This window comes from Protopterus annectens, chromosome 2.part0 (genome assembly GCF_019279795.1).
Source record: "Protopterus annectens isolate FY-2018-M chromosome 2.part0, PAN1.0, whole genome shotgun sequence".
Lineage (NCBI taxonomy): Eukaryota > Metazoa > Chordata > Ceratodontiformes > Protopteridae > Protopterus > Protopterus annectens.
The window spans coordinates 629012173-629026944 of record NC_056728.1 but is presented as its reverse complement, the minus strand read 5'-3'; the positions used below and the strand labels follow the sequence as shown (position 1 = coordinate 629026944).

The 14772-nt window shown below is 39.5% G+C and overlaps 1 protein-coding gene across 1 annotated transcript in view; it reads right to left on the bottom strand.

Moving 5' to 3' along the window:
• LOC122793174 (stimulated by retinoic acid gene 6 protein-like) overlaps positions 1-14772 on the bottom strand; it is a 953191-nt gene that overhangs the window by 136586 nt on the left and 801833 nt on the right. Inside the window, exon 14 of the mRNA XM_044060994.1 lies at positions 12666-12783. Within this exon, the coding sequence (XP_043916929.1) occupies positions 12666-12783 (118 nt within the window). The remainder of the gene's footprint in view (positions 1-12665; positions 12784-14772) is intronic.

The following is a 14772-nucleotide window of genomic DNA, read 5'->3' as shown; positions in this document are numbered from 1 at the left end:
GGCAAGATATTTTCCACGGTGGTGCAGCAGTAGCATTGTTGCCTCACAGCAAGAGGTTCTCCTGTTCGATTCTCGGCTTGGGTTGGGAGCGCCTTCTGTGTGGAGTCTGCATGTCCTCCCCGTGGTTGAATGGGCATTCGAAAGACATGCGTTGAATGGGCGTGCCTTCGTTGAAGGTTGGGCGTCAGGCTGGCAACTCGACAGCATAAAAACTAACTGCCAATCATTAGCGGACTGGAGTTCCACTGTGGCGACCCCTAACCTGGAAAAGCCGAAAGACAAACAACAACAACAACAACTAAAGATGGGAAGATAGTAAAGGTAAAGGAAGAAAACACGTTCAATAGAGAAGGAGAAAAAGAAATCCAAAATTTCACTTATCTATCCAACAACCACTCCTGAGCACCAAGGGCCATGTTTATAACTAACAAGTGGCAAATGAGATCTTGGTAATTCACAGCTTACAGGGTAATTATTGGTAAGGGGAGGAGCCTGAGTACTGGATCCAAAGCTTCAGAGTGCAATCAGACATATGAGCTCCTGCATATTAAAGAGAGAGTTGAGCCTTCAAATGGTCAGATTTGATCAGTGCTCTATCCCAGTAAACAAAATAAATAAATAAATAAATAAATAAATAAATAAATGAATGAATGAATGAATAAATAAATAAATAACAATTTTAAGCCCTCGGAATGACCAGCAAGTGGGTCTGAATAACAAGTCATTCTAGTTTACATTCTGAACATGCTGTAGTCTGAAATTTTTTGTGTTTTTATGCAAATTTTATGGCATACAAAAATAGATTTATAAGTGCTTTCTAAGCTATATGTTTTCCTAAACAGGTCTCATTTCACTCACATTTGCCTGCTTCTTTGTACATCACATATCCTATCTGTTTCATCATATGACCTTCCCTTTTTTGTGCATGTTTATAGCTCCTGTAGATAACTGTTTAGGAATAATTATATTTGTTCATTTTGCTGTTATAGGTTCATAGGTAGGTACTAGGCTATCGGCCCAAGGGCCTAAGTAAGCCTAGCCAACAAGGTTCCCTGGCTTATGCCACCTAAGAAAGTTAATTTCCTCTGCCTTGTCGAGCAGAGCCACAGAAGTGATCCCCTTGGTGTATTTCCTATTTCTCATCCACTCATCAATTATAAGTTTTGATTCTGAAATGACATAGTGCAAGTAAATTTGTTTTTAAAATCCTTAAGTCTGCCATCACTAGAACGGTCATGTGGTTCACAAACTGAACTGTCTCCCTATGTCCGGTTTCCCACTTGCCACTGTTTTTCATTAGACTGGATTAGGAGAATTAGGGAAGACAATTACCATTGTCTTTAGAAATTACAAAAATCTTTAGATGTGCTCAAGGAGATTCAATAGTGTCGATAAGGGTCATTTTTAATTGAAAGAGTTACATAATAGCAAGAAGTGACAAGTTAAAGCAGGATGGTGAATGGCTCATTGAAAATGTGGAGTATATTTATTTTCATGAAGATAAGCATGGAACAGCATTCCAAACAGGGAAATAATTCTAAGCAGGTCAAGAATGCAAACAATGTACCCCATACCCACAGCAATTCTGTGATGGGAAAACTATGCTATAGTTTAATTAGTATCTGTAGTTTATCTAGTGAATGGGCAAATACTGAAAGCAGGCTCACTTCATGGTAATGATCTGCTCCAAATTAAGTTTTTCATGTTTTATTAGCAGGAATCTAATGATTATTTTTCCTGTGAGGCCACTCAGTCAAAACATGCTACAGAATCTGGAGCTGCAGAAACACTGGTTCAGGCCAAGAACATCAACAAAAGTAAAACAGAGTTTAAACAACATTTAGAATGCATTACTGTTTGAAGAAAACAAGTGATGAAATGTAGTTTGTTCAGTTATCTCAGATGGTATATTAACACTTTTGCAGCAACACAAAATTTTAACTAGAAGAGTTGAAAACTAAACCATGGATATATTTCACAGACCTGTTAATTTCTATAAGCATGATTTATAGATCTTTGTTGAAGACATTACCTTAAACAGTTCTGGGTATTTTGAAACTTCGTGAACCATACCATTTCTGACAGATGCTCAGAAAAATATTTACTCTGAGTACACTGAGAATGTCTGACTACACCCTCCTTTGAAATATTAGGTAATACTAAAGGCATTTTAGTGATTGAGGATTTTATTGTAAGGGGTAAGGACTTTACCTTTTGTCATGGAAATAATCATAGATTTGTTATATGATTACTGAGAGTTAAAGTAAGGGCGAAGCAAGGACATATGAAAATCTTAAACCAGTTTTACTCGCAGGAATAAATTATTTGAGGCATACTGTTTACTTAACAGTTGTCAGGAAATTTACAGATTTGCTTTCATATTTTAAGAAAAGTGGGATCCATCTGTATTTTCATGAGTAATTCAAACAGCAATATCTTTTAGAGAGTTCAGCATAGGAAAGTTAAGATGTTTGATGCATAGTTACCTAAACTGTTTTATCATTAAAAGGTGAGGATCTTTGTATCAACTCAAGAAAAACGGAGATAAACTGCACTACTTGGCATATGATGGATTGATTTTTTTACAGTCAAATGGTAGAGGTGACTGGAACCAATTTAAGCTAAGTCTTACAAATTTGAGGAGTTGAGGCAATAAATCATTATTATGGCATCAGGAGTTGAAAGGGAATAACTGTGATGTGGCTGTACTTACCGAAACCTGGATACAGAAAGGACAGTGGGTTATGTCATGAGAACTTTACACAACACATACTTGTTATAGGAAGAATAAAATGAACAAGGGTGAGGTGTGTCCATTTGAGTAGAAGATTACTAATCAGTTGTTAGGTATTATTGTCTGTGGTAACAACCATAATAAAAGGGACACTATAATGGCCAGACTTAACTTTTTAATGAGGAGCTTACTGTTAATTGAATATATAAACACTGAAGTACTCAGCATAAGACATGCATATATTTTTATATATAAACACTGAAGTACTCAGCATAAGACATGTATATATTTTTATATATAGACACTGAAGTACTCATCATAAGACATGTATGTATTTTTATATATAGACACTGAAGTATTCAGCATAAGACATGTATATATTTTTATATATAGACACTGAAGTACTCAGCATAAGACATGTATATATTTTTATATATAGTTTCATAGGTTCATAGGTAGGTACTAGGCTATTAGCCCTAGGGCCTATACAAGCCTAGCCAAAAAGGTGCCCTGGCTTTCGCCACCCAAGAAAATGATTTTCCTGTGTCCCTGTCAAACAAAACCACAGAAGTGATCCCCAGGGTGAATTTCTTATTACCCATCCAATCATCAAGATTTTTCTTGAAGAGTGCTAATGAGGAGCTCTGTTTGACATAGATAGGCAGTCTGTTCCAGAGTATGGGAAGTATCTGGGACAGGAATCTTTCCCTCCAGCATGTTTTGTTTATTGTGGTGACAAGGTTTAGGTCCCTAGAGCGTGTAGCTCGGAGGGATTGGGATTTCTTTAAGTGGAACATGTCCAACAGCTCTGGGTTTGACATAGCTTTGTATGTTAGGCAGAGATCGCCTCTGAGTAGGCGATATGCGACGGAGTAAAGCTGGAGTTTTTTGAGTCGGTCTGCGTAGGGCATCTGTTTGAGGCCAGTAATCTTCTTTGTGAGGTATTTCTGGGGCCTTTCCAGTTGTTGTAGATGTCTTGTGAGGTACATACCAAAAGGGGCGTTGTACTCTATAATGGGTCTAATGAGTGATGAGTAGAGGGGAACAATGACCTATTTTTTTCTGGATGAGAAACCTTTTATGATGAGGTGTGCCATGTAGAACGATTTCCTGACCACTGTGGCGATGTGATTATCAAAGGAGAGACTACTGTCCACCTGTGTCCCAAGGTCTCTTATCACACTTTCGGTGTTAAGTAGACTACTGCCTATATGGTAGTTCATGGGTACAGAGTTTTTACCAAAGGGGATGACAATGCACTTTTTGGCATTGAGCTTGAGACCATGGTTTTGACACCAGGCATCTGTCTCAGTGAGGCCCTTTTGTAGGATGTCCACATCATTAGGAGTTTCAATTATGGCTCTTAGTTTGCAGTCATCTGCAAATTTAGTTAGCCAAAGACCTTCTGTGTTAGCCTGTACTTCAGAGAAGTAGATACCAAACAGGAGAGGACCCAGGACTGAACCCTGTGGTACTCCACTTGTCACTGGTCTGAAGTCTGATTTGGAGTCTGCTACTTTAACAGTGTGGGTTCTGTCAGTAAGCCAGTTGGCAACCCTTCTTATGACATAGGGATGTATACCTAGTTTAGTGAGTTTATTTATAATTCCAGAGTGGGGGGTGGTGTTGAACGCCTTGGCGAGATCTAGACAGGCTGTGTGAACCACCTTACCCTCATCTATGGCTTTGGTGACTGCTTCAAAGAAGTTTATCAGGTTTAGGAGACATGATCTGCCTTTTACAAACCCTAACTGTGTGGGGTCCAGAGTTTGGAGATCTCCAATGTCTTTTTTTTATGAGTTCCATGATGATACGTTCCATGGCCTTGCAGACCAGGCTCGTCAAGCTAATGGGGCGATAGTTTCCGGTGTCTGTTGTGCCCCCCCCCCCTTTGTGGAGGTGGATAACCATCACGGTGCGCCATTCAATGGGCACAAAACCTGAGATGAGGCTGTGACTGAGCATGGTACTTAGGTGGGGTGCCAGTTCATTCTGTTGTTCATGTAGAAGGCAGCCTGGGATGTTGTCAGGTCTCATGGATGCTGTGTTCTTGGCTTTGGAGTGTGAGGTTTTTACCTGTGCAGCCATGATTACAGGAACTTTGCATTCTTCTGGTATAAAGATGGACCCTTTAGGGGGTGAGAGGGGGGGGGTAAAGTGAGCACTGAACCTATCCGCCTGGCAATATCAGTTGGTTCTGTATATTTAGTGTCATTGTGCTGTAAATCAGAGCAGATCTGAGTGTTGCCATTGAGATTCTTGACATAGCTATCGAATGCTTTGTGGTTGTCTTTAGAATCAGTGGTGATTTTGTTTTCTTAACTAGCTTTGGAGGATTTTAAGAGGGATCTTAGCTTCTTACTGAGGCTGACCAGGGAGTTCCTCCAATTGTGGGATTTTACTCTTTTTTTGCAACGGTTTCTTTCTTTCTGTTGTAGAGTTTGTTTATGGCAGAAGACCACCAGATTGGCTTCCTTTTTTTGGAGGATAGCATTTTGGATCTGTTAGGGATAGCATGATCGATGCACTCGTGTAAGTGCTTATAAAGTGCATTTGTGTAGGATTCAGCAGTCGTACCTCCATTGTCCATCCACATAGGTGTCGTGAAGTTTGCCACTTCTGTCTTAAGACGCGTGAAGTTGGCTTTGGAGAAATTTTTTATGGTTGTTTTCCTAATGGGGGGTGGGAACGGGATGTGGATGTCTAGGGTGATTAGCTTCTGGTCGGATCTGACCAATGAGGAGCTGACCTCTGGTGTGGAACACCGGTCACCCATGTTGGTGATGACCAGGTCTAGGAAATTGCTGCCCCTGGTGGGGGTGAGGATAAGTTGGTCCATGATGTTGGAATTGATGAATTCCAGAAAATGTCGAGCAAAAGAGTTGGTACACGAGTAGTTTTCCCAGTTAATGGTGGGGTAGTTGAAATCACCCATTATTAGACTGTTGGGTTGTACCTTAATATTTTCCAGTGTATCAAGAAAAGAGGAGTGGGAATCCTATGGCATGGTGGGGGGTCTGTAGCAAGCTACAATCTGGATTGTGGTTTTGCCCAGATTTAGTTGAACTTGGATAATCTCGGATGCATTATGCTGAGCAACTAGCTTGGAGGTGTGGATATCCTTAATGAATATGGACACGCCTCCACCTTTAGTGTTTCAGTCCGGGTTTGTTGGCTGAAAGGTATGGTATGAATTATAGCCTGGTAATGCAGGGGTGCTCTCTAGAGCTTTGAACCAGGTCTCTGTTACTGCACAGATGTCGATGTTCTCCATTTTAAGGAGTGCCTCGGGTGAGTGCATTTTGAGGTTTAGACTTCTAGCATTGAGTTGCATTACCCTCAGATTTTGCTTGCTTGTACCTGTTACGGTGGTGAATTTGTCATTTGAAACTTGCCTAAAAAAGGCAATGTAGGGGTGGCAACAGCCTTTGCCAGTATCTGGAATCCCAAGGGTGGCAGGTACAGGCCATCTCTGGCAAAGCAGCGTGGTCTGTCAATCATGTCATCCCAGGCAGACAGATACTGGATTCACTCAGAATGACACCAGAAGCTTAGCCAATTGTTGAAGTCAATCATTTTGTCCTTGTACTGTGGTATCATTCTGGGTGATGGCAGGATGCTACTCAGGGCGAGGGTCATACCTGCCTGGGCTACAGGATCGGACAGCTCCTCCATGTCTCTTTTCATGTAGTCCAGGGAGGTACGTCTCAGGTCATTCACACCAACATGGACAATGACAGAGTCATATTTGTACTTGTTGTGGAGTGACCTGAGTGCATGCATTTTGTGGTGGATCCTGGCACCCGACAGGCAGCTGACAATAACTTTCTCCTTGTTTAGCCTTGTGAGTGGAACATCAGTGTGCCTGACTATAGAGTCACCTATGACTAGAGTGTTGGGTACATTACGCCTTATGGGCTGTAGTTGAGTGGCACACTGTGTATGTGGGTTATGTGTCATTTGGGTTGTGTTGGGGGGTGGAGGTTGCTTGCATTTCTGCTTTGGAGGTCTTGGTTGTTTGGGCAGATTTTTACTGAGAGCCTCCGCGAATGTAGGTGTGTGTTTTGTGCTTCTGTGTGTGTGTTTTGGTGGGGTTGGTTTTAAGGGACTATGTGATGAGTGTGGTGCGGTGCAAGTGTTTACCTTCTCCTCTTGACTGTCTAGTCCAGTCTTCAGTGAAGAGAGCTTTGCTTCCAGTTTGGCTATATAAGTGCATCTCTCACAGGTCGTAGTTTTGGGTGGTAGGAGGAGAGGGTTGTCTGTGTACATGAGGCAATTGGAGCACTGTCCCAAGATGCCCAGATTCATCAGGTAGACACTGAAGTACTCAGTATAAGACATGTATATATTTTTTATATATAGACACTGAAGTACTCAGCATAAGATATGTATATATTTTTATATATAGACACTGAAGTACTCAGCATAAGGCATGTATATATTTTTTATATATATAGACATTGAAGTGGCGGCCGCGGTGGTGCAGTGGCTAGCGTTGCCGCCTCACAGAAAGATGTTCTCTGGTTCAATCCTCGGCTGGGGTGCCTTTTGTGCAGAGTCTGCATGTCTTCCCTGTGGTCACGTGGGTTTCCTCCGGGTGCTCTGGTTTCCTCCCACATCCCAAAGACATGCTGTAGGTGGATTGGATACTCTAAACTGGCCTTAGGCATGAGTGTGTGCGTGTGTGTGCCTTCCGTGGAAGGTTGGGCGCCGGGCTGGCAGCTCGACACTGTAAAACTCCACTGACAATCATGAGCGGACAGGTGATCCACTGTGGTGACTGCTAACCAGGAAAAGCCGATAGAAGAAGAAGAAGACACTGAAGTACTCTGCATAAGACATGTATATATTTTTTTCATTTTGTGGATATTCACTATAAGTAGCTATCAATTTAATCCTGGCACATACTTCCTGGGGAAAAACTGACAATGCTTGTTATCAGAGTAAGATCAGGAATTAAATGAAGTTATAGATGTTTCAACTAGATGCAATAATGCTCTTAATGTAATTTGTATAAACAGGAATCAAATGAAATCTGTTTTTGAGCAGTCTTCTGCATTACAGGGAATAATTTGATTAACAAATCTGTTAGGGTAACAGGGAGATAACATCAGCATTATAGCTACACTATTTGGCAAAATGTATATAGTATAAAACAGAAAAAAAAAGCAGGTCAACTTCCTACAAGAACAAAAAAGGCAAGGCAGATAGAAAAATATTACTACACGGCAAAAGGGAAATTGATAAAAAAGGAAGAAATGACAAAGGCATACTTTAAAAATACCGCATACTAAGGCAATAAAAGTCATAAAGATGGAACTTTTAAAAAAGATACAAAAAGGCTTGAAATAAACTTGGCTCAAATATAAAAGATAATAAAAAGTAATTTTAATATATGCAATAATGGAGGTGGGGAAATTAGTTTGGCCATGTGGTCACGAAGACTTTCGGCATGAAGGCTTATTTGGTTGCTGAATGATTAAAATGATATCAGGAACAAGACCAAAACTTTTGGTCAGAAAATGTATGGATGTGTATCTCTAAATGTGAACAATTCATGTTTTGTAACCACCTCCTAGTGTCAGGGGTTTGTGAGTTTACATCAAAAATTTAAATATGAATAAGGCTTCTGTTAGCAGCAATATCAACAACAACAATCTCAAAGTTCTGGGCAAAGAATTTATAGGACCAACATAAAACGTAAAGAGACTGATTAGCAGCTCAGTTGCCTGATGGGTCTATGAGAGGGAGATGGGAATAAGTGGATGTTGCCAGTTTGGCCATCCTAGGGGGGTGGAGGTGACTCTGATTGACTACTTGGGTGACAGTTATTGGGACCACAGGGTGCTGCATCCATGGAACACAGGCCTACAGATCATGTGTTACCATGGTGATTATACACAAATGTTACGGGATTCAGTGTGTTAAGACACAGGTAGCACACAGCAGAGGTTAGACAGAGACATTGAGAGGCAGAAGGCACCCTGCTGGGGGAAAGGGAAGGGGAGGGGTGGATTTTTCCACAGGACCAGCAAGCTGATCATCTCCCTAGCAGCTGACTCTCACTACTAGGGAATGAATGAGCTAATAGGATTACCTAGGCCAGAATGACTGAGCCGTAGAACTTTCATCAAGCCCAGGGGTGACCGGCTCTCACCCCATGGAATACATGCAAGTACAGGAGCCACTGGGGAAGGTCCTGTGAAGAGGAAAAAATAAAACAAAATGAAAAGTTAGAGAAATCCTCACATTAATCGAAATGGGTTGTATTTACACCATTGTATAAGAACAAACATGAAAGGCATGGTATGAAAAACTATAGACCCATTACCTTGTTTCCTGTGCAAGTAAATTGATATAAAACTTGATATTAAATTTGTTACTAAATAAAGCAAGGGACAAGAATATAGTCCATGTTAATCTATGTACATCACATATGGGTAGCACTACATGCTCAAGGAATTAGTTTTTCTAAAGTAATTTATGGCTGAAGATCTATCATTGAATGCAGTCAGTGTCCATTCAAGTACTTTCAACACTGTTGACTGTGCGATAATTATAATTATACCATGACCGCCGAAAAACGTGCACACTGATTGGCCAGCGTGCCCGTTGTAAATCGAGTTATACTAATGGAAAAAGGTCCGGTCGCCCGGACTTTTTTCCATTAGTATAACACGTTTAAAACACTGTCGCTATGTTAAATGGGTTTAACATAGCGAGACAAAATAAGCAACGGAGATCTACGTAGCTTATTTTAAAGCTGACTCGCTATGTTAAACCCATTTATAGAACAGTGTTTAACGGAGAAAACAAGATCTCCGTTGCTTTTAGTGTTGCTATGTTAAATGAGTTTAACATAGCGATACAGTTTAAAATAAGCAACGGACATCTCCGTTGCTTATTTTAAAACTGTCTCGCCATGTTAAACTCATTTAACATAGCGAACACTAAAAAAACGGAGACCTTGCTTCTCCGTTACAACTCTGATGTACCGCGCGCCGCAGTACATCAGAACTACCGGCGCGATGCCAGACATCTGGAAGGGCAGTAAACAGGCATTATACTATGCCATTATTTAAGAAAAGTAATAGTTTCTTTTCTTAAATAATGTCATGATAATAGCAATAACCACTTCTGGGTGTGGTAATGCTAATTTACACGGTTGGCTTTGTTCCCTCGGGCTTCGCCCTCGGGACCAAACCACGCCAACCGTGGGTAAATTTAGCATTACCCACACCCAGGCGTGGGTTATTGCTATAAGAAACTGCATTCTCAGGTTGTCAGGCACAACAATAAAGTGGATAAGCAATGGCTATTTGATAGCAAATGGTATATCAAAATGTAGGGTCAATATAGTAACTGGAATTAGAAAAACAGTACCCCAAGGCTCAGTACTGGGCCCTTATCTATTTAATTTATATTTGTTATGTACTGAAATGGACATATTCTTAATTATTGTTGTTTATGTAGATTATATTACTCTGGGAAAAGTTGCAGCTTTCATAGACGATCACCTTTGTTTACAACGGGTATTAGAAAAAAACCTGTCCTATGTTAAGGTAAACAAGATGGCAATAAATATTGTCAAAACTAAAATAATGCCTTCTGAAAAAGTTATTTTGACATGATGAATTACATACATAGTGAAAACCTTGAATGGGTACACTTCTTTGAAGACCATGGGGTTTTGGTAGATAAATATTTGTCCCTTCATGCACATATCAGTTCCATCTGCAACAAGACATACAAGGTGAAACGCCAAGGTCATTATAGAGTGCTATTTGGCATAATTCAATTCAAATTAGAATACTGCATCTCATGGGTACAAGCTACAAAAACAGTGCATAATGAAAATCTAATGAGACTAGAAAATGCTCGCAAATTTATTTGTACGAAGGAACTGAATTATAAAAAGAGCATGAGCAGCCTAGAAGTGTTCTTACTAAACTACCAATATCTGAGGAGAGGTTTGATTAATGAGTGTAAGCTCCGTGATGATGGCTTTTTTCCTGACTACTTATGTGTAAGCAGAAACCAAAGTTAGAATGGCCTTAAACTGATAGAATTGGCAACTAACTGGCTCTCAGAAAGAGCTGAAAAACAGCGCGACCCTCAGTTAGAATATATTAGGCATAGCTGAAATTTCACCAGTTTCATGAAAGGTCTTGACAGATATTATGACAAAAGAATCTAAAATGTGTTGTAGATAATTATAATGCATAATTTATCTTTGCTTTTTTTTAATTTCTCCAAGTCATTTGGGTTTCTAATACCATGACGGGAATGGACCCAATTCCTAAGTTAAGGTATAATTGAAGTTCATGAAATTAGTATTGTTTCAGTCTTTGATGTTAGCCAGAAGTGCTCTTTGCAGCACCCAAAATGTACCCAGTAATGAATCTTTCTGCAATTTGTATGGAATTACATATATTGGTAACCTATCTAACTACAACTGTAAATTCTTTTTTATAAGACCTGTTGCTCCTACTACTACTACTGGAACTGTCTGGGTATCTGTCTTCCACATTGCCTCATTTCTGCCTGCAAATCGTGGTACTTTATGACTTTGTGTCTCTCTCTGTACATAAGAAACTGTAGTCACTGGGTCTAGTGATTTCAGTAATCAATGCTACTTTTGTCTTCTTTTCATGGACTACTATATCTCGTTTTCTTGCATCCATTTTTTGAACTGTTGGTAATGGATGATCCAATGTGATATAAACTTCATCATTTTCTATGATGCTTTGTGGCTCATGTTTCCAGTGTTTTTCAGCCACTTCAGTACCATAATGTTTGCACAATCCCCAATGCAACAGTCTTGCTACATTATTATTCCTTTCAGTATACAGTCCTTCTGCCATTAGTATATCACAACCAGCAACAAGATGTACAGCTGTTTCCAAGTCTGTTTTACAAAACCTACATTTCTCTGTTTCTCCTAGATGATCAATGGACTTTGTAAACCATAGTCAACTATCTTGAGCCGCCAATATTAACCTTTTGTCTTTTGGTTTAAATTCACCTTTCCTTAACCATTCCTGTGTTCGATCCCGATCAACATGAGGTTGTTCCAAGAGCTTTCTATACTTGCAACTATATTTATGCATCTCCGCATTTCTTGCCTTCTCATCTGATCCTTCAACTTATTTTCTTTCTTTTGTTTTTTGGCACATACAGTTGCTACTTGATTTTATCTACTTCTGGTTTGATTTTATCTACTTCTTTGCCTGTGTATGATATGATATGACATGAAAACCAGTACTCAAACATTGCAAAAACAGAAATGTAACTTAAATAGCAGAAGGCTTCTTGAACTGCCTTGTTTATTTGCTTATTTAAACAATACTTACATATGTGATCCTGGCTAACTATTGGGCATCATCTTACTTCACAATTGCATTGTCTTAAGTTTCTGCATGCATTTCGAACCCTCTATTTTTACTTACTGCTTTTTATCTTAATATTTATTTATTCCTCATATTGAAATATGTGCCCTTTGCCACTATCTGTCTCTCTCTCTCTTAAAGAATCAGTTCAGCTCCGTGTGTGCCAGTTTGTGTGTTCTCAGAAATGGGGTCTTTTCTCAGAAAAGGGGGCAAAGCACAGATAATTACAGAGTTACAGGGTGATTAAAAAGTGTTCTGTTGTTCTGGTATTATATTCTTGGCTGCAATTAATCTGACACAGTGAAAGTTAAATAAGTACATTTTAATAGCCAGTCAACTGAGACACTATGAATATCAGTAAGATTTTGCTGTCCTTAGCTCTGAGTTTATGGCTCATGCTGCCTCTTGGCTTTACAAAGAGCTGTGTGATTTGACTTAGATTAATTCAAGATGTTATTTTAACACACCAATAGTAGAGCATTAAATACGTAAATGTTATGTAACTGGTAGAAAAGACTGTATAAAAAGGCCGGTGAACTTACACACCAATTCCATATCCTTTCAACATCTGTAACCCCTGTCCATGCTTGATTGGAAGAGCAAAACTGTACGCAACAAACAACCCAAAGAGGAACTGGACAATGTGCATTATGAAATAACCTATAGAAAGTAGAAATTACACATGAGTAACAGCATAAAAAGCAGAGCACACATAAAATGTTCAGCAAGTACTAAGACAAATACAATAAAATTAGAAAACAAGATCAGGAATATGTTTTTCTTCATCAACATTTACTTCTATTCATTCACCTCCCAGTGACATATGTATTCAAGAAATACCAGTGTCATTGGAAGTGTACCACTATAGCTGGTTTGTCACATGTGCTTATGTGTGGCCTATGGGAAAAGCCAAACTTCCAGGATATTACCTACCTGACTGTTCAATGCTTGGAATGATAGCACATAAACAAACAGTCAAACTGCATATCTGCTATCTTCCTCTGACTGGCTGCTTCCCCAGCACTGTCCTCTATCCTCATGCACATTTATTTGAAGCCATGGCACACATGACTGCTTCCATACTGCAGAAAGTGGTCTGTAGAACATTCCAATTTTGCTCCCTCCTAGGCCATACCCTTGTACGGAATGTGAGATGTAGCACATAGTGCATAAGCTATTTGTACAGAATGTGAGATGAAGCACATGGTACATAAGCTATTTGTACAGAATGTGAAATGAAGCATGTAGTGCATAAGCTATTTGTACATAATGTGAGATGAGGCACAAAGTGCATAAGATATTTGTACCATCAAGCCAATCTCCTTTCATTGGGTCATACCTTCCAACTACTGAATAGCTGAACTGTTCATCATTCTTTCAGTCAAGGTTTGCTCTGCCACACTTTCAGAATACAGATTAAAATGTATTTGTACAGATCTATACTCTATAGTAAGTGATAAATTCTTTGAACATACACATTAGTGTCTTTTCCCACACTATGCTGTACATTTATCTTTAATTTCTTCTGCCATCCATCCCTTGCATTTCTTGGCTGTTTCATCTCCCATTAAAGCAGAAAGTATTTTCTGACTGCAGGTGCATTTTAGAAATGGCATTTTTAAAAGCCACTGTTTGAAATAATATTTATTTATTTATTTGTAAGATAACTGTTTGAGAATGCTTTGAAATATGAGTTTACTTGCTGAGATATCTTGACTCTGTATATGACTTGGAAACAAAGATGGATGAGTAATACCTACTAGAAACATATATTTTCTCTCTGAGATACACTATGCATTAATTATAAACAATCTATTTCTCTGTAACAGATCCTGACAACTCTTGCCTATGTTACTTTCAATATTGATGTTGCAAATATAGCCCTGAACGTGGAATTGATAGTCTGACAATGAACACCCTCCTTGATGGGGCTAGTGGTTGAGATCTTCTTCCCACCAATCAGAACAGCAAAAACTTACCTTGCACAAGGACATATGTGTGTCTATTCTGATTCATTTTGTAGCATAATATAATAGCTACATATGTGTAAACGCTCCTACCCCAAGCCTTTCAGTTCTTTTTTTCCCATTTGCACACTTCAAATGACAGTCTTTCCTATTAGTGAAATTCTGCATTCACATCTCTAACAAGCACTCAGAGTCTTTGAGGCTATCAACTAACAAGCCATGATCTCACTGGTGTTGTTTTTATTGTCTCAAGGATGTGTATGACATTAAACATTGCCCTAAGTGTCAGCATTTCAGACTTACCACTCACAGACATGAAGCCTTTACCCCCCAGGTGATGACTAAATAGATGGCCATCAGTAAATCCTTACATGTAGTCCACCATGCAGCTGCATACATAGGTCAGAGGATTGATTTGGGGGCATAAACTTGGACAGTAGTTCATAGCTTACCTATCCTTCAGATATGTCCAGTGTTGAGCCAAGTCATGGCTCCTGTAAGTGCTAAACTCATGTTAAGCTACTGATGGCTTCAGTCTGTGCCAGTCCTTCACTGTGCTGGAAGATGAATGATGGGGGGACAATCCCATCTTCTGGATGTGTCTCAGGAAGCTGACACTGTCCAGCTGCTGGCTGACTGGCTTGAGTTTGAGGCTGATCAGTCTGATTCTGAAGAGTGGCAT